The 26,002-nt window shown below is 31.4% G+C and overlaps 1 protein-coding gene across 2 annotated transcripts in view; it reads left to right on the top strand.

Moving 5' to 3' along the window:
- The window catches only part of Best2 (bestrophin 2), a 380,716-nt gene that overhangs the window by 242,260 nt on the left and 112,454 nt on the right, over window positions 1-26,002 (top strand). For both annotated transcript variants that reach the window (XM_075372465.1, XM_075372464.1), the window contains exon 4: window positions 1,808-1,937. In XM_075372465.1, coding sequence (XP_075228580.1) covers window positions 1,808-1,937 — 130 coding nt within the window. The remainder of the gene's footprint in view (window positions 1-1,807; window positions 1,938-26,002) is intronic.

Here is a 26,002-nt window from a genome sequence, read left to right as displayed (position 1 = left end):
AATGGTCGAACTGAGAATGTACAAGATTACACTTCATTTACACTCATACATATCATCCTCATTCATCCTCTGAAGAATTATCTTAACGGTAGTTACCGGAGGCTAAAACAGGAAAAAGAAGAAATATTATTTATTTAATTCTATCACACACCTATGACGTCACAACATAGCATACGATAACAACAGTACGTCAGTGCTACCGACATTTAAAATATTAACTAAAATAAATAATTCACATTTAAAGAGTAAAAAATAATTTGATTGCAACCCTGTGGAATTTCAAATTTCCAGGTCCAAGAGAACGAGGGAAAAGAGAATTTCCCACAGGAAAAAAGGGAAATTCCAAGATGGTAGACTGCTACACCAACGCTTCTTGTGGTGACAGGGAGTACTATTGACACAGTATGCCCGCTTAACCACTAGTTAAAGACAATTTTTTGATGAGGGTGCGATTTTGCAAAAACGATTTTTGCGGATACTATTATTTTTTTAATTGTAACCGATGTGCCTTAGAGAAATATGACTTTAATTAGGCGAAATCTTGAGATACTAAGGGTTAAGGCTTGCTCTACAGCCTTAAGTTAAAATTTAATGGCATCAACGTCCTATACATTGAAGTCATTTTACTAAATTTGGTCAAAATCGGTCCGGTAGTTCTGGAGATATAAGGTGATTTAGAGGCCAACACTGAACACACACACACGTACATACAAACATTAATACCCGGAAAATTTTCATCCGGTTTTTTTGGATTCCTTTGGTGAGAATACCTTAAGATCCGGTGAAAACTGCATATTCCCAAATTGAACCGATTCAGTATTTTCCCTTCTAGAGCTAAAGCTCTGCTATAGCGCTATCTAAAGGGAAAGTAAAAGCAACTAAAAGTAATTTAAACTTTAACAGGTGTGAACTTAATCCTAGGGAGTCAGTATTACGACATCGAAAATATGAATTATCTTCATACTTAGCACACAGACCCTAGGTAATTAAATGAAAAATTATGACGGTCGTATAATTTAATTTACGTGAATAGATTACGTGTTCACTCAAGTGCAACAAATTAATCCATTTTTTTCAGTTTGTTTAAATTATATAATTATAATATTATATCGATTAAAAAAATAACCATTTTTTACATAAATTTATATACAACTCTGACTGAAATCTAGCCGTATCAAAATTTAAAAATCCAATGGGATTTCCGCTCTTATTAACAAGGACTCATTTTTGAGGACTCATTCAAAAAAGGTTTAACTAAAATGGGGAAATATAGTACAACAGCTTCTTCAATTTAATTACAATAGTTTCTGCATTAAATGATTTTCCCCTCCCTACAATTCTAGGGAGGGGAAAGTTTTCTGATTCACTCCAATGAACGGATTCGAGCTCTCTTGCCCTTTCTGTGCAGTATATTCCCTAATCTTCTTAATTTATCGAAATATAAATGTTTAAGATATTCGAACCTTAATGTTTCAATTTTAATTTTTCATAAATTAATCATTTTTCGATGTCAAACAGACTTAAACATTTTCTCCCTACCCTTTCTTTATCCACATCTAACTGCAATTTTTCAAAAAGTATTCTAATTTCCTCTGAGAAAAATTAATTTATATGTGAGTTGTTGAATTGTAGCTATTCTTTTGATATTGTGATTATTCTATATGATTTTATGTAATAGTGTGCAACATACAAAGGTTTTGTGAAACTGTTCTGTTGAACAAACAAATAAAGAAATTATTATTATCATTATCATTATTATTATTAATCATTCGAATTGTACCTAATTTGTATTGAATTTGTTTTCCAGGATGAGCGCGGTCGATTGATGAGACGTAATATAGTTAGGTATGCAGTTTTAGCATATGTGATAACGCTAAAACATGTTAGTGTTAGAGTGAAAAAAAGATTTCCAACATTACAACATGTCGTCGATGCTGGTCAGTTTATTATTCTTTCTCTTATTTCATATTCATAAGATAAAAATAAAAATCTACAAAATTGAAATGTACGAGTGATTAAAAGCGAACGATGTATTAATATTTAAATAGGTACTTAGTATTTTATTTAAATAATTTTAAAAAACTTTTAGAGAAATCCATAAAATAAATTATAATAATTTTTTTTTTAAATAATAAAGTAAAATTTACTTTTCTAAAATTAATAACATTGTATCTTGTATAGATTTTACCCGTTGTGTTTTTAAGTTGTAACCTAAATTTAATCACGGATATAAACACATCCATTCATAAGCAAACAAATGTGTTCATTCTTAATATTTCAGGATTATAATCACATTTTTATAATCAATTTTTTAGTAAGTAATGAAAAAAATGTTAATATTGTAATAATGCAACTACATTATATTATAGAAAGGTCATTTTCCAAATTACCGTTTATATATGCTCTTTATTTATTATTTATTTATATATATAAACCGACAAAAAATCCTGTAAATTATGATTTTTTTTTGGTATAAATATTCAAAATATTAATATTGGCAAACAATTATTAATATTTAAAATAATCCCCTAACAATAAAAAAAATAAGATTAAAATATAAAATTCCTTGTAACGAATTCTATTTTATTATTTGTAGGACCCGATCAGCATGTAATTTTTTTTTTTTTTTTTAATTTTCGTGGCACCAAAAATAAGTTTGATTAAAATGTTTCTCGTAAATTTTTCGTGAAGTCTTGGTCGGTTAGAATCTAGTTGTGTGTTAAGCGGACGAGTTATCTATTTAAATCGAAACGTTTGTTATCAACCGACGTGTGATAGACGTGTTTCTTTAGCAACAATCTCACTGTTCTAATTGATAACGTCTACTCGCCATTCTCATAGGGCAAAATGAAAAAACAAAATTAATATATTAATATATGTATTTTTTAATATTTAATCTAAAAAAAAATTTTCCTTTTCATCACTCTATACATAAATTAATTATATACATTTATCATTAAGAAGCAACAATCGAATCGATTAATATATATATATATATATTAATTATGTATTATATTTTATATATAGATATATTTGTATGTAATTATACAGTTTGTATATGTAATTGTTGTTTTAGTTAGACATGATCTTTATATAAAGTAGATAATGCCTGTATAGCATGCTAAAAAAAATTTTCTTTTTTTTTCAAGTTTTAATTATTGAATGCGCATTTTCTTTATAAAAATGCTTTGTATTGTTATGTTATTATGGCTGTTGTGTTGTGATGAGCTGGTATTTAATTATTTCTTTTCTTTTTTTTTATATTAATTTTAATTATTATTTATTTTGGTTTATCGTACTGTAGTTAACTTTATTATTTTCCGTTAACACTTTTTTTTTAGTCCATTAATTTAAATTTATGGTGCGTATTAAGATGACTATTATTACTGTTAAGGTATAGGTTTTATTTGTTATTACTACGATAAAAACGTTTTGAGTTTTACATTATACAGCCTTTAGTTATTAATTTTTGAAATTACAGTCGCTATTTCTTTCCTATTAATTTAATTTCTTGAGTGAAGTACATATTTTCTAAAATTATTAGTCAATATTTTTTTTTAGGTACAGGTTTTGGGGATTTTTATCAGAATTTTTAAATTTATTTTCAGTAAGTTTTTGTCTTTATTAGGTTTATAATCTTTGTATTCGGTTCCGTAAAATTTAGGATAAAAATCCTAAATCTGATTATAACTTTAAAAATAAATAAATTTAAATTTTCTCAAAATATTTTAATAAATTATGTCATCCTTACGTTATGATTTATTTAAAATAATAAATGTAAGTATATAATTGTTTTATTACTATAAAAACCCAATTCGGTTAGATTTAAAATGAATATTAAGTAACAAGAATAATAAGTAGATTTATTACTCCCGTGTCATTGTTTACTGGTATGCGAATTCAAATTCTTATATTTTGTTCAATTCTTACATTTTCCCGTTCATAATAATTTTTTAACTAAAAAAACTGAAGAAAAAAACGATTTTCCTCTTTTTAAGAGAAAACTGAATCCATTTGTGATTATCACATTGTAAACTAAATTGATTTCGCATTTCAACTGATTTTTCCATTCCTTGGGACCCCTTAAAAAAAAATTAAACGAGTTTTTAAGATACAATTACGGACTGTCAAAATCATCGTTTGATGTCAATAGGTATAAATAGTAAAGTTTGGAAAATTAAAAATATTAATCGATCTATGAATTTATATTTATGGACGTGCAATCTTTGCTAAAGAGAATAGTTACTTGTTTTTTTAAAAAAAATAACAATATCCACCTTTTCCAATCCAGACAACGGTACTATTTTTGTATAACTGAACAAGATATTTCAGCTTGTGAGAAAGGACCTATTTATGTTGGCATTTTTAATGAATTACCGGATCATTTAAACCACTTAAAACGAAATTAAAAGATTTTATTTACAGAAATAATATTATTTTGTCGATTAATTTTTAGATAATATTATTAAAAAAAATCAATAAAAGCGTTTGAATATTCTACATCCCGTTGTACTTGCACGTAAATGTTTGTCAAATAATTAGTGTTTAAATATTTAGTATCTTCATTTATATTTTTAATAATTATTAAGAATTTTAATTGCATCAACTTATTACCTTATAAATTAATCATGTATTTTGTGTTGATGGTCTGATCAAAATATTATTTTACAAAGATATCCTTCGATCCATCCAAGCAAATGCTGGGACAGTTTCTTTTTTTATCTATGAAGTAGCTTATTTATACGTTTCTGATGCGATCGGTATAATATATTATTATGCAACAATCATTATAAAAGATTTATTTATTAATAAATACATTGCCAACTGAGATTATTTCATTTTATAATTTGAACTGGTACACTTCATGTTTAAGTCGTAAGAGGAAGTGTACTAACTTTAACGATGAAAAACCATTTAATTTAAAAAAAAAAAATTAAATTTTTCATATGTGAATTTTATTATAAAATACTTCGATTTACTCGACTGTACTTTTGCTGCCGACAGTACTTGAACACGCGGCCGCACACACTGTGAAAGAGAAATTGCCCGCAATATACTCCGGCTGGACAAAAAAAAAAATTACATGAAAATGTATGAATTCAAAATATGAAAGTGACGTCTGCGATCAGGATGTGCTGAATCCAGAAACAAATTGCTGCGTGCACATCTAGATTATGGTAAGAATCAAATGCAAAAAGCACGATTTCTCCATCTTGCTCCAGTCAAGTTTATATGAGTAAATACAGAAATATTTTAAGATACATGAACGTTTATTCTTTTAAAAAAGGTTAACAAATATTATTAATATCAAAACGTTAAACAAACGATTTAATCTTCGGATATTTCTATCGAGATCGGTCGACACCCCTTATCACTATTTTTCTCCACCCCTTCAACAAAATTATCTAAGTGGTCGATTTTCGCAGATATCTAGATGTTGATGAATAGATGTCATTCAGCCAGGCGTAATAACCTGATCACTTTACAGGAATCGGTTTTCGCTTAACATCATCTGCCGTATGATTCCTAAAACTGTTCGTTACTAGTACGGAAGGTTTTCGTAATAAAGCTCGTGATCGACGCTCCCAGACACATTTAATCCGCTCCAGTTCTGATTCATTATTCATCTGTCCATTTTCTTTTGCTCGTACGACAATATCGGGTGGAATATTTTTAACTTTTTTTCCCGTCCGAAAGTATTGTCAAATCACCGAGCGACATTGTTTTCGTAACCGGTACTAAGTAACTGAACACTCTTTGCACCTACACTTTCAATTGCTGTTATCGATGGCATTTCCAAAGTCACCGGTTTCCACCGGTGACTCATTCTTCCATCGGGTAGGTAGCAGTCAGCTCAATCGGTTGGTCTTGTTTAAGACGTAAAGCGTAATGTCTGTTGGATCCGTTTAGGTTTAGTACACCGATGGGAATGTCACACGTGGCATTCGCATCGGTGGCATCTTGACATCGCATCGGTGGCATATATATATATATATATATATATATATATATATATGAGCGCTAATTAATCATAGCCAAGTTTATTGTTTTCCTAAATCATTTTACATTTTATTTCGCCGTGTGTAAGTTCCTAGTCAAAACAAAGAGTTTGTATTACGATTTTGTATAAATCGATTAATATATATATATATATATATATATGTAAGTGTAATGATTACATCATCATCAATGTGAAAAGTTAAAATCCATGTACGACGCGCAGACTATTTTTGCAACCATTATTCCGAACAAAATGGTGCGCGTTCAACATGTTAAACGATACATTCGAACATTTTCTGACGACATCATTAGAAATCCTTACGTGTCAACTTTGATTTCTTTACATCGTTGATGAAGTACTAATAAAAATGAAGTTTCAAATAATTTTAATTTATTATTAATCGAAAAATTTAAATATGCTACGAGCAAGTCGATATCGGTGGATTTGTCTACATTCTCCTGCCTACATTAACTGTGGTCGTGTTCTTGTTGTATTTCTGTGTTTTTATCGATTATTAAATATTTTTAAATTAACTCGCAGGCCTGCGATTATGTGAAAGGGAATATGTTAAGTATATTTATTAAGTTCATCGTATTATTTACTACGATCTTAGTAATAGACTAAAATATTACGCTATTATTTAACAGACGTAATTCTTTGAACGTAAAAACGATTATATTTAACGACCGCTCTATAAGATTATTGGTTTTATTGGTTTTCGCTTTCATTTTTTTCGAATATTATTCGTATTTTAACCTTTTGATAAATAATTTTTAAATCTTATGAAAGACTTTAACGTTAATACGAGTAAATATAATATTTTTCCTCTTACTGTAGTCTTTGTTGATTGTGTGCAGGCAGATGTTGACTTTTCTATTACACGAATTACGATGTTACAAGCATAAAGCTATTTCTAAATATAAAGGATGAGTCAACAAAACAGGCGATTTAAAATATTACAAATTTTATTTATACATTAAAAGAAAAACTTTTTTACAAATCGGCAGTTTATCTAATAGCATTTTGTATCTTAAAATATTTTAACTTTTCGCCATTATATCCTGAAGGTGGCCAGAATTTCGATTCACACATACGTAAAGTGAATATTTTCGTCTTAAATTGCAAAGAACTATGATGAAATTTTCTTTTTGAGTTCTTTTCTCGACGTTTCTTGGATGATGATCGTTGAATATTTTACCCTTTAATTAGCTTCATCAGAAAAAGTCATGATGTAAGATTTGGTAATTTACAGGCTAAGAAATATCGCCTTGTCTGGAACGTAGTCTGGAAACGCCTACTTGCGTACCGGTCGCCCTATCATGTTGAAACCACATTCAAATCGATTTCAGATACCTGCGCTATTTGAGGAGACAAAAATTCTTCAATCGTTTGGACGTGTCGCTCTGAAATGACGGTAACAAAAATTCCATAGAGTGTTGTTGGATAACGGTGACGGTGACTTTGATATTGCGCTGTAGCTTGTGGTGAATTCCATTAGGATTGTCATCCTATACTTAAAGTTTTTTTATTCATATATCCACATAAAGAGAAGATGTGACCCTTATTAGGATATCTTAAATAATATCCCGGCTAACATTTATAAAATTAAAAAGTTGTTGGCAGAAAATGTCTGCACGCGCACTCTTAGAATTTTGTACGAGTGAATACGTAAATTCTTATGAAGAATCCTTCAAACACCGGCGTTCGACCGATTGACTGAAACTGTAAATAACGACATGCAGACCGTCTGGAGTTTCGTAGCGTTGTAATAGCGTTGAAGTTGTCTAATACTGAAACCTCCAGTCTGGTATTCTCCCGGAAGCGATGGTGCTGTTGACAATGATTATGTTTTTTTGTAGTATTAGGTTCAAAATTTTGAACAGTTTTCAAATTTAGACGAAAAAATACAATGCTATAATGAGGATAAAACCTCTGACGAAGAAATAATTAAAAACATTACTGGTACCCAACAACTGGACGAGATTGAAGAAGATGAAGACGAACCCGATGTCAAACGTGTATCTACACAAGATGCAAAAACGTTTATTGACGGATTTCAGCAGTATTTTATACAAGAAGGCAGTGAAGGAAGCCCAGTAGAAGACCTACGAGTCTGTGCGAAATTTGTAGAACGCCAAGTATTAAAAAAGAGACGACAAAATAAAAGAATTTTTTCAAAAAGTTTAAACAAGCAAGAGACATTAAAGTATTTTTTTATTTTACTGTTCACAAATAACATTAATTACTGTATTTTGTACCTCTATTTTGTTTATCAGTTGTTTGGTTTATGTATTCTGTTTCTTTTTAATTATGAAAGATTGCAAAAACTATTCAGTAATGCATTGTACCATATACCAGAACAGTAGTTCTTTTTAATTGTAATAGGCCTGTCCTTATATGTAGCTATGTAATACAGGGTGTCCCATATAAAACGCAAACCATCAATCACTCATCCATGAAATTTCAAAAGTCAAGCTTAACCCCCCTACTCGTTACTGAAATGGACCAACATCTGAACATCGCGGCGACGCAGTAAAACACTATCGATAGTAACAATGCAATCATAACGTTCAGTGTATTGCTAGAGACAAGATGGTGTTTTCGCTAGAGGAAACGGTTTTCATTGTTGAGTCGTACTTCAGTACGAAATCAGTGGTTGCAGTGCAAGATTTGTTTCGCCATAAGTACCCAGATAAACCGGCTCCTAACAAAACATCAGTATTAAGGTTAGTTGCAAAATTTAGAGAGACCGGTTCTGTTAATAACAAGGAACACAAAAGATCTGCGTCAGTGTTGAATACAGATACAGTCACTGAAATCAAAGACCGATTACTCGCCTCGCCAAATCAATCGATCAGACGTTTGTCTGCTGAAATTAATTTGTCTAAATCAACTGTTCATCGGTCGACCAAACGATTACAATTACGACCTTATCGCATTCAAACGCTTCATCGACTTCTTGAGCCCGACAAAGAAAAACGGCTACAATATTGTCAATGGTTCCGTCGATATCTGCGTGAGGGAATTAATGTTATGGATTCGTTATTTTTCACAGATGAAGCACGGTTTCATTTGGATGGCTACGTAAACAGCCAAAACAGTAGAATTTGGAGTGCTGAAAATCCCCATGTTTATCACGAAAAACAATTACACCCGCAGAAGTTGGGCGTGTGGTGCGCGATATCGCGGAAGAAAATAATCGGTCCTATTTTTTTCGAGTACACCATTAATGCAGAACGATATCAGGATATTTCATTTCAGTTCATCGCATTCTTGGAAGAGGAAGACAGACAGTGTCTGTCTTCCTCTTCCAAGAGGGCGGCCACTTCCAACATTTACTCTAAATGTAAGGTAATGGATGGTAATAATAAAAATTACATTTACATTTACACATGCCTTTTTATTATTTCAATACCTACCAATATAAGATTGGGTTGCGTTTTATATGGGACACTCTGTATAAAAAGGTAGTAAATAATGAATTGTATTTTATTAGACGCGAATTGTTCGGTAGAGTATTTAAATTTTTATTACGTTGTAATTTATAATATTGTTCGTGTAATCTTAATATTAGGAATAAAATTCAAAATAGTGAATCGCTAATTCGAGTTTAATAATTAGAATACACCTGTATACCGTATTTGTGCATAGCTCCTTATATTTTGTTAATATCGCTTAACAGAGCCATTTAGCCCCGGTCCCGAAGTGGTCCGGTTATCCGGAATCTACTGTATATGCTATTTTGTTTGGTAGAATATAAACGGATATAGATTATAGTTTTCAGAGACAAAACGGATGTTTATATCTTTGCCGATGAGTTTTAAATTGTATAACTCCAGTCATAACGACAATAACAAATTTAGAGTAATCTTAATTTATTCTCGATTACTTCTTTATTAATCTATGAAATTTTATTTAATGATCGATTAAAAAATTGGTAAATAAATGAACACTACATATGTTGCTTCTTTTGTGTGTGTGTGTGTTAGTCTGATTTTGTGATAATTTTTAAATAACTGTATTTTATATTATTAAATTTTTATAATTATTGAAGATTCCTATTATTCAGGCGTGATTTTTTATTACTCGTACTGCTTGTCTTCACTTGTACGAATGATTATGCTTATGCTTCTAAAAATAGAATGAAACTTATTTCGTATACTAATTGTTATACAGTTCATAAAATTTATTACTTTGTGTGTGCATGAGGGCGCGCGCAAGTACAACGTTAAATTTTATTTATTATTGTTTTAAAATCGTAAAAAATAGAGAACCGTTGTAACAAGGTTATAATTATTATAAAAACTATTTTTCTAACTATATATATGTATATGTATATATACATTTTTCACCTTTAACAATAAATAAAATTAACGTTTATTACACTATTGTATTCAAAATGAATTTTCAAACATTTTAGCTTTATTTTTAAACTTAATATATACTTTAGTAACAATCTGAAATTAACTTCTGTTCGCAAAACAATGCTTCATAGTGAGAATTTTTATTTCTGTATATACTTTATTTAAAAATTACTATTGTTTATTTCATTTAATAACGGAGAACCTTTTAAAAATATATATTATATTTATAATCGCATTTACTTTTTTGAAATTATTATTCAGTAAAAATTTTGTGCTTGTCGGTTGTTGGCTGCAGCCTATAGATAAAAGCGATCGTCCATAGTGGCCAGTTACAAAGCTTGTATATTTTTGGTGCAGTCTATTGTTATCTATTTAATTATCGTGCTTAAAGTTGACAGTTATCCGTTGCAGATTAACTGTTTAATCGTTTGCTTTTTGTAGGCTACAAGCACATCGCAAATCAACTGATACCGAAGTCGAGAGTTCTAATGTTCAAACCTTATTAAAGTCAGTTACTTTTATACGGATTTGAATACTAGATCGTTAATACCGATGTTCTTTGGTGGTTGGGTTTCAATTAACCACACATCTCAGGAATGATCGACCTGAGACTGTAAAAAACTCTACACTTCATTTACATTCATACATGTCATTCTCATTCATCCTCTGAAGCAATACCTTACGGTGGTTCTAGAGGGTAAACGGAAAAAGAAAGACTACAAGTAATTGAACCGATATTTAATAAAATATTTGTTTTATTACTATTGTTTGCCTTTCTGATAACGATGGGCAAACGGAATAGTATGAATATGAACGTTAGCAACCTGAAAAATTTTAAAAAGAAAAATTCTTAGTTTTTAATAAATGAACTAAGTTCTTTCGTATGCACATCGTTTAACAGCAATTGAACTGTTTTTAACGAATCTTCATTGTGATTAGGGTAATCTGAAATAGTTCCTGAAGAACCTACAACCTTATTGAATAATTCTTTTTTGAATTTATTTTCTCAGTTATGTATTTTACTGTTAAAAATTTTTACAACTTAGTAGAAAATTATTTTCCAAATTTATAGAGTGCTTCGACTACCCCTGAAGGAAACAGTATTTAATGATTTGTATGTACAAATTGGATGTAAGCAATAAAAATTTAGCATAATAGTGAGAATTAAAAAAAAAAAAAATGTGAGTAATGTTTGTAAAAGAGCTTTTAAAATATGAAACTTCTTTGTCTGTTCTAAATTGTTTTGGTTTCTTTGTTCAAATAAGACGTATTAACCCACCAGGTTGGTCTAGTCGTAAACTCGTCATCGTAAATCAGCCGATTTCGAAGTCAAAGTTCTCGCGTTCATTTCCTAATAAAGGTAGACTTTTATTTGGATTTGAATTCTAGATCGCGAATACCGGTGTCCCTTGGTGGTTAGGTTTCAGTTAACCACACATCTTCTTGGTAGTAGTCGACCTGAGTTTGTTCAAGACTACAAATTTAGCGGAATTGAAAATTTGCAATTTAAAAATTTACGGTAAATTTCAAGTAAGATAAGTCGCTAATGACTTGAATTTTTGTTGCGACTATAAATAAAAGTATTTAACAAAATACGTATTTTCAACAATAAAAAAATCTACAAGGTAACAAAAATTTTTATACGGAATATTTGTCGAATTTTTCTGGTTTTCTCCTCTTAAAAATATGTAAGAACTGATTCTGAAAAAAATTTCCCCAACAGATTGAAATAAAATTAGGTAGAAAAAACTTTTTGGCATGGAAAACGGAACCTAAACGGAAATACAACTAGTGAAAAATATATTAAGCGTAATGTTTATCGATGTTAATGTATAAACGGGTAAATGATATTTTATTTATAATGGAGAGGGGGAAACAAGCTCACCTTAAATGAATAACCACACCACTACTGCAGACCAACCGCCCCTACTGCATTACCTAGCTACTGGATATAACGATATCCAGTAGATCTTTTCCTTGAAATTTAAAACTGCGTAGACCGGTTATATATATATCCTCATATCGTAACCAGATGCATATCTGAAATTAATAACAATCAAGCACGAAGAACAGAAATGAATTTAGTCGATGTCTCGACGAATTACAATTCGGTACTATCTGAATCCGACCCTAAGTGGTTGTAATTGGAAGGAAATAGTAGTGCAACTCCGTGGCACTACTATTCACATTACAAAAATCAATCGGCTTTTGATTAACAGCATCCATATTACTCGTAGTTGCAGCTAATACTACAAAGGTGGCCCTAAAAGAATATTACCAATATAAACGCATCCGTACCTACGGTATCGGATTGAAACGTAAAATATACTACCGACTGTATAATTATATCGATATTCCGGGCTATTTAAGATCTCTGCTATTCGAATAAGGGAAAAATAAATCCTACAGTAAGAAATTTAGTTTTAAATGTTCACGCATGAATAATGTTTATGAAAATACGCTACGTTTTAAATGTTACCGTAATATTAAATGAAATCTCTATAGACTGCGATGATTGAGAACCGGCTACAATTCTGATTAAAAATAGCTCGCTCAGCCTTCTCGAAGCGTATAACATCGGTGTCATACCGTAGTCCCACCCGTTCTTTTTTTTCGTCTATTCTCTTCTGGTTGTGATACCAGCGATTACGTTACCTTAAGTTAGTAAGTTTTTGACCGATTCGAAACTATTGGTAATAAATGAATGATAACATCGAAAGGAATAGGAAATGTTGGTTAAATAAAAAGGCGGCGCAGAGGGAATTTGCATACGTGAATTGTCAATCAAGCAGAGCTCGGTAAGAGAAGAATTAAAAAAAAAAGAAAGGCATAATTCCCTCTTGCGCTTTAATATCCGTTATAGCAATCACATATGTTCTCTTGTCGGTACATTTGAACTCGATGTTCTCTTTAAATCGTTCGACTTTGCACGAACAAATTTAGGGAGGTAGGTAACATCAATTTCACCATAAACTGTAATCGTAATTTAATGTGGTTTTTTTCCTCGTTTTCTTCTTCTACCGCGGGTCGGATCCTGCAGTTAAGTATTACACAGCCCAGGAGAGTATTTTACTCTAATGAGCCTCCGCGTCACGGCCCGCCGGTCGGATCTCACTTTGCGCTCGCCTCAAACCTCCAGAGTAGGATCCAGCAGACCCGGCTATTCCGACCCTGGGTCCCCATTCCGGGAGGCGGGACTCGGTCTTTATGCCAATGCCTCTAACGGTGACACCCCGAGCGGAGCATCCCAGTCGGAACTCGGTCTCTTTCGCTCGGGGATGTGAGAGTCTCCGTGCCTCATCGCTACCTGCCACTCGTGCGGTACGGTTTATGTGATACAACCACACAATGTATGGTTTATGTGATGCAATCAAAGCGTTCTAAGCAATCCAAATTTATTTTTTATTTTTTGTTTCATGTGTACTAGAAAGGATTAAAAACTGTTCAAAAGAATTACTTGAAATCTGAAACCGGATAATCGTTTCCAATTCTTAAACAGTCTTCGTGATTTTTATTCTAAATTTCAGTTGCGATCATTTGGTACTTTCTTAATGGACGGTTATTTCTAATTATTATTTTTATTCTTTAAAAATCGTCAAAATTATTCGTTTTGTAGTTCCTCGTAAACATTATTTGTTTATTAATTATCATCTTTTCATTCTACTTTTTATTTCCAATTCCTCAGCATGTACTGATGATTATTATTATTATTTAACGATTGAAATAAAACCCGTTTAGTTTTTGATTTTAAGTGTTTTATTTTATAAACGTTTTTTGAACGTTTTCTTGTTTTCCAATTTGAACTCGAAATTGAGTAGATGAATAGATAATATTAATACCTCTTACACTTCACGTGAGAGCGCGCGCGCGTACAGAGAGAGAGAGAGAGAGAGAGAGAGACTGACTTCCTGTACTCTTCAAGGGAAATAATAAAGTAAAATAAACAGTGGTTTGGATTACATACTTAATAATGTATGATGTCTAATATTAATCTTCTTCGGGTCAGTTGAAATATTTCTTTAACAATATAATTAAACATTATCCTAAGTAATAATTTTTTTTATGCTTAAGAAAGTGTATTATAAATATCACTTAATTTTATGCTTAAAGTATAATAATTTCGATCGAAGAAAAAATGGAATATAAAATATACCTGTGATTCAGATTAAATGAGACGTCTCATTAATTATATTATTATTGTGTACATGTTATAAATTCACATCCGTATAAAAAATATGCAAAGGTGTTATTTTATTTTCATCCGACTTGTTTGGCGGGGGCCGTATTCGTTGAATTTATCTATTAACGTTCTCTAATTATTGATTTATTCGTGGGTATTTTCACTTATTAAATAATTGTACCGGTTAATACACCCAGTTTTTTAACATTTCTCTTAGAATTTCCAATTTAAAAATATGATTGTATTTGTATTTTATGATTCATTTAACGTTACATTTGTGATATTTAATTTTTTTCATATTTTTGTTGTATTATATGCAGAATTACGTCGTTTTATTTACGAGAGGTTATCTCTAAACTAAAGACCGTCGTTCGTAAAAAAAAATCTATCTGAAAACTTTATAAATATTTTTTATTTCGCTTGAACTACTTACCTTATTCTACTTCTCTATATAATCGCCATACGAATTAAGACATTTATCGTAGCGATACACTAGCCTCAATATACCCTCGTCGTATTTCTCTGCTGCCAGTCCATTTAACCACTGATTAACAGAATTTTTAAGTTCATCGTCTCCCGCGAATTGCTTACCGCTCAAAAATTCTTTCAATTTCCCAAACAAATGGTAATCAGAAGGCGCTAAGTCAGGACTATATGATGGGTGATCTTAAATTTCCCGTCAAAATGTTCTCAGTAAATCACGTGTCGGACCCGCAACATGTGGACGTGCATTATCGTGCAACAGGACATCGCCATCCGTCAGCCGCCCATGTCGCCGATTAAGAATGATGCGCCGTAACTTACGTAGAGTTCCGCGGTAGACTTCTGCATTTATAGTCGTTCCACGTGGCATGAAATCTAACAGCAGTATGCCAAACCGATCCCAAAAGTCTGTGGCCATCATTCAAATGGCTGTGGCTTAACCTTTGTCGGTCTGGTTGGTGATTGAGGATGACACCATTCACTTGACTGCCGTTTTCTCTCAGGCGTGTAATACGAAATCCGTGTTTCATCGTCGGTAACAATTGAATTAAGGAACTCATCACATTTTTCTGTGTAGCGCATCAAAAATTTCAAAGTAGATCTCATTCGGATTTTTTTGCGACGTTCCATTAAGACGTGCGGCACCCAACGTGCACAAACCTTTCTGAAGCCTAAATGGTCATGAACAATGCGACCGATAACAGCTCTTGAAACATCAGGAAAAAGAAGGGCCAGGTCGGAAATCGTTGAGCGATAATCTTTTCTGATTTCATCATCGACGCGTTTCAACAAGTCCTCGGTGATCATCGGGGCCTCCCCGAACGTTCTTCATCGTGCACATTAATTTTGTTATTTCCAAACCTTTTACTCACTATTTTCGGACGTTTCTTTCATTCATTACATTATCACCGTACACAGCAAGCAACTGCTTATGAATTTCAACCGGTTTAACGTTTTGATGGTTTATAAAACTTATGACTCCATGTAATTCACAGTCGGCGACAACATCGATTTTGTTATTCATTTTATAACGTAATAATCACACGTAATGAAAGATACTACAACGCCACAACTTACAAACAACAATTCAGTGTGTACATTAATAGGTGGCCATGAACGATTCAGGTTCGCCAACTTTAAGAAGAGAAATTTCCCAGCGGTCTTTACTTTAGAGATATCCCTCGTATTATTATTATTATTATTTTTTTTTTTTAAATTAACTTATTGTAGTATATTATAAATTAAAGTTGTTAAATGATGTAAGTATAGACGTTGTTATTAGATATCGACTCATCACGTCCTTTCCTCAGTAAGAAAAAATTTAAAACTCGCCGTACACGTTTTCTAATTCGTTTTCATGGATGAATTCGTCCTGAAAACAGACGGAAAATGATGACTTATTCGTCCGCATAGGTTAAAATTTAGTTCGTTTAAAAATGTTTGCTCTAGATTTCTGTTTTAAATACATCGCGAAATACAATGTATTATATTTCCTACCATTTTTTCTCTTCTTTGTTATCAATTAATACAACGTAAATGGTGTATTTTTTTTAGTATATTTTTTATGGCAACATTCCATTACGATTTAATTCCAATGGTTGTCGAGGTTAAATATCTTTGATGTAATAAAATTAATTAAGTTCACTGAGTGAAAATAAAACTTTTTAATAACTTTTTAGTTGAGTAAATAGATTAAAATTTTCTATATTTTTGCTTTTCTTTGAAATTTTCCTACCTAAAACACAGAAATATCTTCAGAATTTAAAGTGTTATTTATTAGTAGGTAAATAATCGTCCTGATATTTTCCAGAAAAATATTTTAAAATAAGAAAATAGCTCGGTTATATTTTTACTGTGCGAGGTAGATTTTAACGAATAGAAATTACTGTATAAATTTTTATTATTCATTAAAGAAGAATTTAACATTACCCAACGGGCCGTGGAAAAATTCATGAGCGAATGACTTAAGGTAGTATGCAGCCTCTAATAAAACCATTTATCCTCGTTATTCCTAAAAGGATAAAAAATTATTTTTCAAAAACCGGTGTATATTATGTAAAATAATATTAAACAAACACAATATTATATATTTAATGCATCTCTGTATATAAACCGGGTTTACAAAAAATATAAGGTTTTAATCTATTATATTTCTAGGATGAGGTAGACAGTGTTGATTTTTTTCTAGAATCAGTGAGGAAAAAGGACAGTTTTAGTTGCACGTATGGCCTTAGATTGATTCCCTCATTTTCGCTTGACATCACCACTAGCAAAGATTGCGACTCCTGAGTAGAAAGTCATCTGTATTTGCAATTTGCAAAATGTGAATTTGTAGCTACAATGTTAATCTGTCGACCTGAAACTGTACATCACTACACTTCATTTAATCATTTTCTGAAGTAATACATTTCGGTGGTTCCGGAGGCTAAACAAAGAAAGAATCTGTAGTTACAGTCCGACATGCGTTCCGTAGAAAGTTTAATTGTGTTCCTCCAAGTTGCAGTAACATTCATCGATGGAATAATCGACTTCAAAAGACCGGATATCTGTGTAAAAGGAAGATTACAAGACTACCAAGGGTTTAAAGAAAATATTGAACATATTAGGGAGTCTTTCTTGCGTAGGAAGGTCAGCCGCGAACTAGCGATACCGTTGATAACAGTGCGAAATGTTTTAAGAAAATACTTACATACATATGCGGCCGTACCGTTTACAACTGTTACAGGCTTTGAAGCCTACCGATTGCGCTGTGCGTGATGACTTCGCGATAGAATTGTTACCGCGAAGATGATGTCTCTTTTTTTTGGCTTGATAATATCGCCACATAAGCTTGAAGCTTGTGCGTGGGATATGGAAATGGAATTTTGAAGCGTATGAAAAAAACCCTGCCTGACCGGGTTCGAACCCGGGACCTCTAGATCGTATTGTGTTTAGTAGCGAGTTGGCATTTCATGTAGTGTAGTTAACACACATATTGTCGGTATCTGGGAGTCAGAATATCTCCATGAATCTTTACATTACGAACGGGACTCCGCAAAATGAAATGTTTTCTTTGTGATACTCTGACAGCAAATTTACGGCCAGTTTTTTCGCTGAACCAAGCGTAAAAGGAATTGCTTATTTGCTTATTTAATTGACCAGATTTTTTTTTGGCCACAAAATGATGCGCCTTCTCATTGCATAACTCTGTACGGGATCGGTTGAATGACCTTCTTGACCGCTGGGTAGGTTCGATCACCCAAATGACCCCATAAGATTTTTTCCTTTGGGCTTTTATGTAGCATCGTGTATATATATATACCCCCGCTACCTACTGATATACCCGATTTGAGGCACAGCATCGAAGCAGCTGTAACTTCCATTAGGCCAGACGTGCTGGTTAAACTAAAGGATGGTTAAACTATTGAATCTCCTATGGTTGAATATGTACCGCGTGATGAAAGCTGCTTACAATGAACTCTTACAGGAAAAACTGGTAGAGTTACTCTTTCATTTTATTCGTATATATATCGATTTACTAAGTCAACTGGTTAATTGCTTTCATCTATAAAAATTTTAATCTCCGATTTTATCTTCTACACGTTCCTCTATTTCCATATTAACTTAAAGTGATCGTCTTAATACGTTGTCCTCCAACTTATTTCGTGTATTTACAGTATTCTGTAACAAATTTCTGTCTTCATCTATTCCTTATGTCGGATTTTATTGACCTACTTAATTTTCTCAACATTCACTTTTCTCTACCATAAAGGGAAATCTTTTCAAGAATATCTTTGTAGTATTTTATCTACTCTTATATTAGAATTTTTTGTTTTGTATGAAAGTTCTTTTTGCTTATTACCGATCTGCTTTTTGTATTTGTATTATGTTTTGTAAATCTTATATTCATATCCTTTGTAAATTTTACTACCTAAATAAAATTCTTTCGCTTGTGGTACACTTGTAATGTTTAATTCATTATTATCCTCCTTTCTGTCAGATTTTATTGAGTTTGTTGCACTCGTATTTATTTTTAGCGTAAATTTCTTTTTCTAGTAATAAATCCATGTCGTTCAGTATTTCTTGTAATTTATCTTTAATTTCTGTCAGTCATTAGCGAATATTTACATGTTTATTTTTTCTCATCGGATATTTACTCTGCATTCAGATCTAACCTTCTGTTCCTTTATTATTTCTCTGGTGTACGAGTTTATAAATTAGCGCTCTTCTTATTCATCATCTACTGTTAGATAGAACCGATAGATTTTTTATATATCTTTCTTCCGATATTTCATATCGAATTTTCTTACAGTTATGTAGGATGTTTTATTTCATTTTACATTATCAAACCCGGATCTGTAAATGCCATGTATGTGGTTTAATTATTTTTAATTCTGCCTTGTAAAATTTTAAATTCGTTTTTTTTTTTTAGAATAATACTAGTTAAAGATCGGTTTTACGAATTCTACGTGTACGATATGCTGAGTGTTTCAAAATGATAATCGGGAATTTAATGTTATGTAATATTTTTCAAGTTTCACGTAATTTGATTAAATATACATGAAATGAAAGAGCAACTCAAACAGTTTTAGCTGTGCACAAGCTCATAAATTGTTTCCTGTCTCCGCTTGAAAGCGCTTGTAGCAACGATGGGACCCCCCCAACAGAAATAGTTATGTGTTTTGCAGTTTGCAAAGTGTGATTCTGTAATTACCGTTCAACGTGTGTTCTGTTGTGATCCCCCGAGTGACAATAACATTCGTAGATGGTATAAACAATTTTAAACCACTCGTTATATTTGTAAAGCGAAGAGAGGTAATCCGTTAGAAAGGCTAGCCGGGATTTAGCAATTCCAGTGACGTCTGTGTGGAAGGTTTTAAGGGAACCTTTACAAGTACATCCCTATTGCTTACAGCTGTTACAAGCTCTAAAGCCTACAGATTATTATTTGCGTGCTAGCTTCGCAAATGAAATGATGCACCTTGACGACGAAGCCTTTCTTTATCGCGTCGTATTCAGTCACGAATCAACATTTCATATTAATGGAAACGTAAGCACTCATAATGTTCGTATCTGGGAATCGGAAAATCTTCACGAATTATTGCACGGTGAACGAGACTCCCCAAAATTGAATGTTTTTTTATGCCGTATTCCGACGGAAAGTTTACAGGCCGTTCTTTATCACGGAAGCAAATGTGTCTGGAATGAACTATTTTGACATGCTACAACTAAGGGTCTTTCCTCACTGGCATAACCCTGTATTTCATTGGTAGAATGAAATTCTACCCGACTGCTTGATTGGTCGTCGGAGGACCAGATGACAGGGCTTGTTTTCAGTGGCCTCCACGTTCGCCCTATCTGACCACGGGAGTGTATGTGCCATCGTTACCAACTGATCTACCCGACTTGAAACGCAGGATTGAAGCAGCTTTCGCATCAATTACTCCAAACTTGATGACTAAAGCATGGGATGAACTCTCCTATCGACTGGATGTGTGCCGTGTGAGGAATGGTGCTCACATTGAACAGTTATAGGAAAAACTGTTGAGTTGCTATTTCATTTCACGTATAATTTATCAATGAAAGTAAAACTTAATAAGTATTACACGATTTTAAAACACCGATATCCATTTTAAAACACATTGTATATCTCAAAACGGTTGGAAATGTTAAAATTGATGGTGATAATTCCATTTGACAGAAAATTACTACCTGAAAGGAGATTTTCTTTACTTTACTCTTCCTTTATCGGAGTAAGAAAAAATTTGCCCTCTCAATATCAGAGGTATTAAATTTTAAATCTTGAACACTTTTCCATACTTTCTTTAAATCATTACCCATACTAAAGAATTTTTTCTTTTTTTTCACTCTGTGAAATGAGGGTAAACGCTCTTTACGAATATCGGGAGATTTTTACTAATGAAAAAAATAATAAATTTGATTAAATTTTCCGGTAATTTTATGGGTTTATTAATTTTTATTTAGGATTTATGATGAGCATAATTTTGTTTTTTGTTTACGTTAAAATTGATTTTTATACTTATACGGAATTATTTGAAGGACAACTGAGGCTAATGTCGGTCGTTCCCCTATTATTACAGTACCTACTAGCTTACCTTGCACTGATTTTTATATATAATTTTAAATTTTTTAATACATTTTTTTTCAGTTACTTTTGTTCATTTAATAATATAAACTTTCTTCTGGCATTTTTTTATATCTTATTTTTATGGCTTTCTTTTCTGATTCAATGCAACTTCTTTTGTTTCCTTGAGACAAACACACGCACACACACATATATATATATATATACATTTTTTGTCGTCTTTTATTCAACCGCGTTCGTATGCTGGAACATCTTTTACGGTCACGTATTATAATCATTGGGTCGAGCTCCTCCCTCACTGCAGTTGTCCAGTCTTGATACCGCTATTATTTTTTATTTAGCAGTTAACAATACCTACAAAGAAGAAATTTGTATATTTAAGTATAAATAAAATTTTTTTAAATAGCTAATATAATATTGTCATGATATTCTTTTTACATTACCTTTTTTACGTCACATTTGGCCAAATATGTGATAAAGTATTACAAATTAAAAATTTATGTTAAATAATATTTTAAAAAGCTGGTCTCCGTGGTGAAGTGGAGTGGCCTTTCATCCGAAGGTCCCGGGTTCGAAACCCAGTCAGTTTTTGTAATACGCTACAAATTCCCATTTTTATACTCCCAAGCACAAGCTTCTTTAAATATAAGCTTACAGAGGATTAATTATTGCGTAATTATTAAGCATAATTGATGAATTAATCCTAAACTAAGAAAAAAAATTCGACATATTACAGAAAGTAGATTTTAATAGTTTAATTGTGAACTATTTCTGAATTTTATATTATCTTTGCAGGTAAGCTAACCTTAATAATGATTAAAAAAATAATAATTTTTTTGCGTTAAATTATACAATTTTTTTTCATTTCTCTTATTTTTATAACCCTTTAAAAAAAAATACAAATAAAAAACCGAAGAAAAAATAAAGAGAAATATACCTTGTTTGAATTTATGTCGTAAAATGTACGAAAATTATACCTTAATATTTACCTGGAATTTGATTCTTCATTCTTGCTTAATTTTTATGTTTTACACACACGAACAAATCTAGTACGTTTTCTTTCTCATAATATTTCCACCAGTGCGGGCGGGCAGTATCCAATTACTTAACTATAAAAATCCCCCGCAGGATTTTTTACAGGATTGTTCCACAATCTAGAAGGAACACTCCGGGACTCTTCGGTAGAATTGTTTTTAGTTCGGTAGTTAATTTTCGTTCGGTGATCCTTTTTCCCGTAAATCAAATTCATATTTATTCCAATAATAATTTTAAAAATAATTATACAAAGTTCATTTTCCGGAATACCTAGAGCAACATATAAGCTCCAGTGTCAAAGATTATAATTCATAAATGAGTCTTAAAATATAGCCTAATCTAAATATAATTAATCTTAAGTTTGTCATATCGAGCCTAGTTCATATTAATAACCATTACATGTAAGACAGTGTGTGGTTCGATTCACCAATAACAGTACAAAACGTTGATCATATTGTAAATTTTGAACACTATTTTAATTTTATTTGTTCTATGTTAATTTTATTCATCCTAATTAAGAAAACGAAACGCTAGTGTCCTGAATACTGGCAACCCGTTTCTTCACCTTTTTCATAAGATATTTTCAACAGTTATACGCTTTATATTATTGTCTAACATGTAATAAATTTTAGGCCCTAAATAGACAAATGACTTTCAAAACCGTTCTTTAAATACAACTGGGATTTGTGTATTTTCTGCATCTATACTTGTATTGTATACATTATTTATTTTATGATCTTTATAACTATTGAAAAATACTTTGTATATGTATAGATTCTTTATGGGTAAAATAATCAGTTTTTGAAAACCTCAAGAGATGGGTTGAAACTGCTTTTGAAATCCACTATTCTAATTATTCTTTTTTGTGCTATTACCACACTTGTTAAGTGAGATTTAAATCGTTCCTTGTCTCGCTGTACACAGAGTTTTTTATTCCTTCTTTTTCTAGAAATCGTATAGGTTTTGGGTGTACGCTCATTTGATTCTGGTGAAGGACATAATGAACTTTAAAAGTAGCATATCTTTGGTATTTTCGCGATTCGGTGAGGACAGTTCTATTGTCGGATTAGCGTGACCTGTAGCAGAGTTATTTACTGGCTAATCCAGTGTCAGTTCTTAAAAACAAAAATGTGATGAACGACATCAAACTGTGTTTTTGAGTGTATATACTTGGATAATTAAATTAAATTTTGGAATTTTTAAATCTGTTTACTTAACCGATCGGTTTATTGACCGTCTGGTATTGACAATAATTTAAAAGTGGGAAAAAATTTTAATAAAAAACTATAACTATTCTATTTTCTTTGAACAAATCATTTTATAATAGAACAAAGGGACCGATAAATGGAAAAACATTCACAGCTGTCAGTATTTATTCACGATTACGAATATAATTAATTTAATAATTATTATAACGAACTCTAGAGAGAGAGAAAGAAAGATAGATAAAGTGAGAGAGATAGAAGGAGAGAAGGTAATGGGTGATACTTTCACCTCTTCTTGGAATAAATATAATAGGTGGTATAACCGATCATAATATAAAATGATATTTAACTTACGTCATAAGCTAAAAATATTATTTGCAATGCAACTAATGTAAAACCGTCTTCCATACTGAATATTTAGCCAACACCATCATCATCAACGAAATTAATTATTTATTTATATTTATAGTCTGATTTCATAGAAGTCTTCCGTTATTACCACCTTAATTTTTTTTATCCTATTACCGCTAGAAATATCTTTTATTTTAAAAATATCCTTCATTTCTAAGAAAATTTAGTTGATCTCTCTGGGCCCACACCGCTCCAGGGGATCAATGGAGTACACTAAACATTTAATTCTCCTGCAATAATTACTGGAATTACGAAAAAAAAAGAAAGCTATCTGTTTATAGTTGATAAATTTCGCTGATGATAACGATGATATTAAAAAATAAACGATCCTCTGTAGTACAAAAAATTCTTGACATAACCTCGAGCGCAGTCCAGAAAGTAGAAAGTTAAAATCAATGAAGATAATTCTGCACATACATCCTTTACTTTAAAGGGAGAAACATGTTAAAAACGTAAACGCAAAAATGTTCGCTTTATTTCTCAGTTAGAGGAAGTTAAACGCTGGAGCATGCATCTAGATAGAAGTTTCACAATAACGCTTGTATGGATGAAATAAAAACGATTTGGAATAAAACAGCTTCAGGTTGTTTTGTATAGTTTGCAATAAATCACTGTTATCCGGAAAAATAATTCCCATGTATAAAATTATATTTAGCGATGTCCGCTGCATCAACTTTGAAATATTTTAACAGTTCTCTGTTAAAATGTTAGAATCTTCATCAGAGTCTCGTGATAAATCACCGACGAAATATTGGGCTATGATCTTAAAATACTGAATAAAACATAAAATTTACTATAAGAATTAAAACGTACCTACAAATTTTAGAAACTCATCAAAATATTTTTAGTAGTCGATCTTCTAAAAACGATGGCCAAAATATTCACAAATTTAAACAAATAAAATAATTTATTTGCTATTTAAATTTATTTTAAATAAATCCCTCCTTATTATAGATAAATATCATCCGATTTAGTTGTGTAATATTGAAATAAACAAATGGGAGTTGTCTTTAAAAAAACAAATCAGATATTTTTATTGAAAGGTTTTTTGAGGCAAATGCTTAAAAAACGTTATTTTTGTTAATAATCATAATATAAAAAAGGTAAATAGCAGAATATGTTATCAGTGTTCGGTAAAGCCCTGCTATAACAATCTATTTGATTCCCAAAGAGCAGTAGCAAATTTAGCGCGATCGTAAATCGAACCTTTTCGTTTACCGGGAGATCACCACTCTATTAGTTCATAGTACGTACTTTTACACGTGTTTCATAGTTTCTTCTTACGTTAGCATGCAACAATAGACCTATGAATAAACATATTTATCGGTGCTTTTTTTTATAACATTATTAGAGATTATTTGAATATACTAGGGCCGTTAAAAAATGTTTCGGTCGTAAGATTATTCAGAAATTTTATATCCTTTATTAACGCCATCTAAAGGATCATACTTGATAACTATTATAGTCAATCGGTCATACTTGCACCGTCTGTACTTTAGGCTAAGAACTTTATGAACGACTGTAGTAAATAGTCTGAAAGAGTTTTTTTGTACGTTTTTCATTAAAAACGGTTTTATAAATCCAAAATTTAATTATTTGTACCACAGGTAATATCTACAGTCCGTATTTGTAGATAGTAAAGTACATTATAAGAAGTACGAATATCAAAAATTTGATGAATAACCTTTGTTAAGTACCTGTAATATGATTGAAATTCATATCGTCTGTTCAAAAATGAATAATATATCGAATAATTGGAATATCTTTATAGAATTTATTTACACGAGTTATTTGTTTACGAATTAAAATATTTAATTAATTACAGCTAATCAACAAATAGCGGTAGAGTGACAGAATTGAAGAACTGTTATCATTAAAATTATATTATTGTTTATATTGAAACCAATAATGTAAATTTCGAAGCTCAACAGATCACGTAATGATTTGTTTTTTTGTTAATTAAATCTATTAATCGAAATTTATATTTGATTAAGGTTTCGCTTCATTGAAATCCGTTCTTTAGCTAACTTTCGATCTATTTACATATTTTTCTTGCCTTAGATCCATATGTTTTTTCTACTTTATTTTTGTTTTTCGAGGAAATATATTTCATTATATCTTTCATAATTATTTTTAACCTTTTAACTCTATTGTTGACTCCATTCCAAGAAATATAATGTTTTCCTATTGTGTTATGTTTACTATGATACAGTATTTTCCTGGAATAAATCTATCTCT

Source organism: Lycorma delicatula, chromosome 8 (genome assembly GCF_047948215.1).
Source record: "Lycorma delicatula isolate Av1 chromosome 8, ASM4794821v1, whole genome shotgun sequence".
NCBI lineage: Eukaryota > Metazoa > Arthropoda > Insecta > Hemiptera > Fulgoridae > Lycorma > Lycorma delicatula.
The sequence above is the reverse complement of the archived record's forward strand: the minus strand, read 5'-3'. Positions and strand labels throughout refer to the sequence as shown.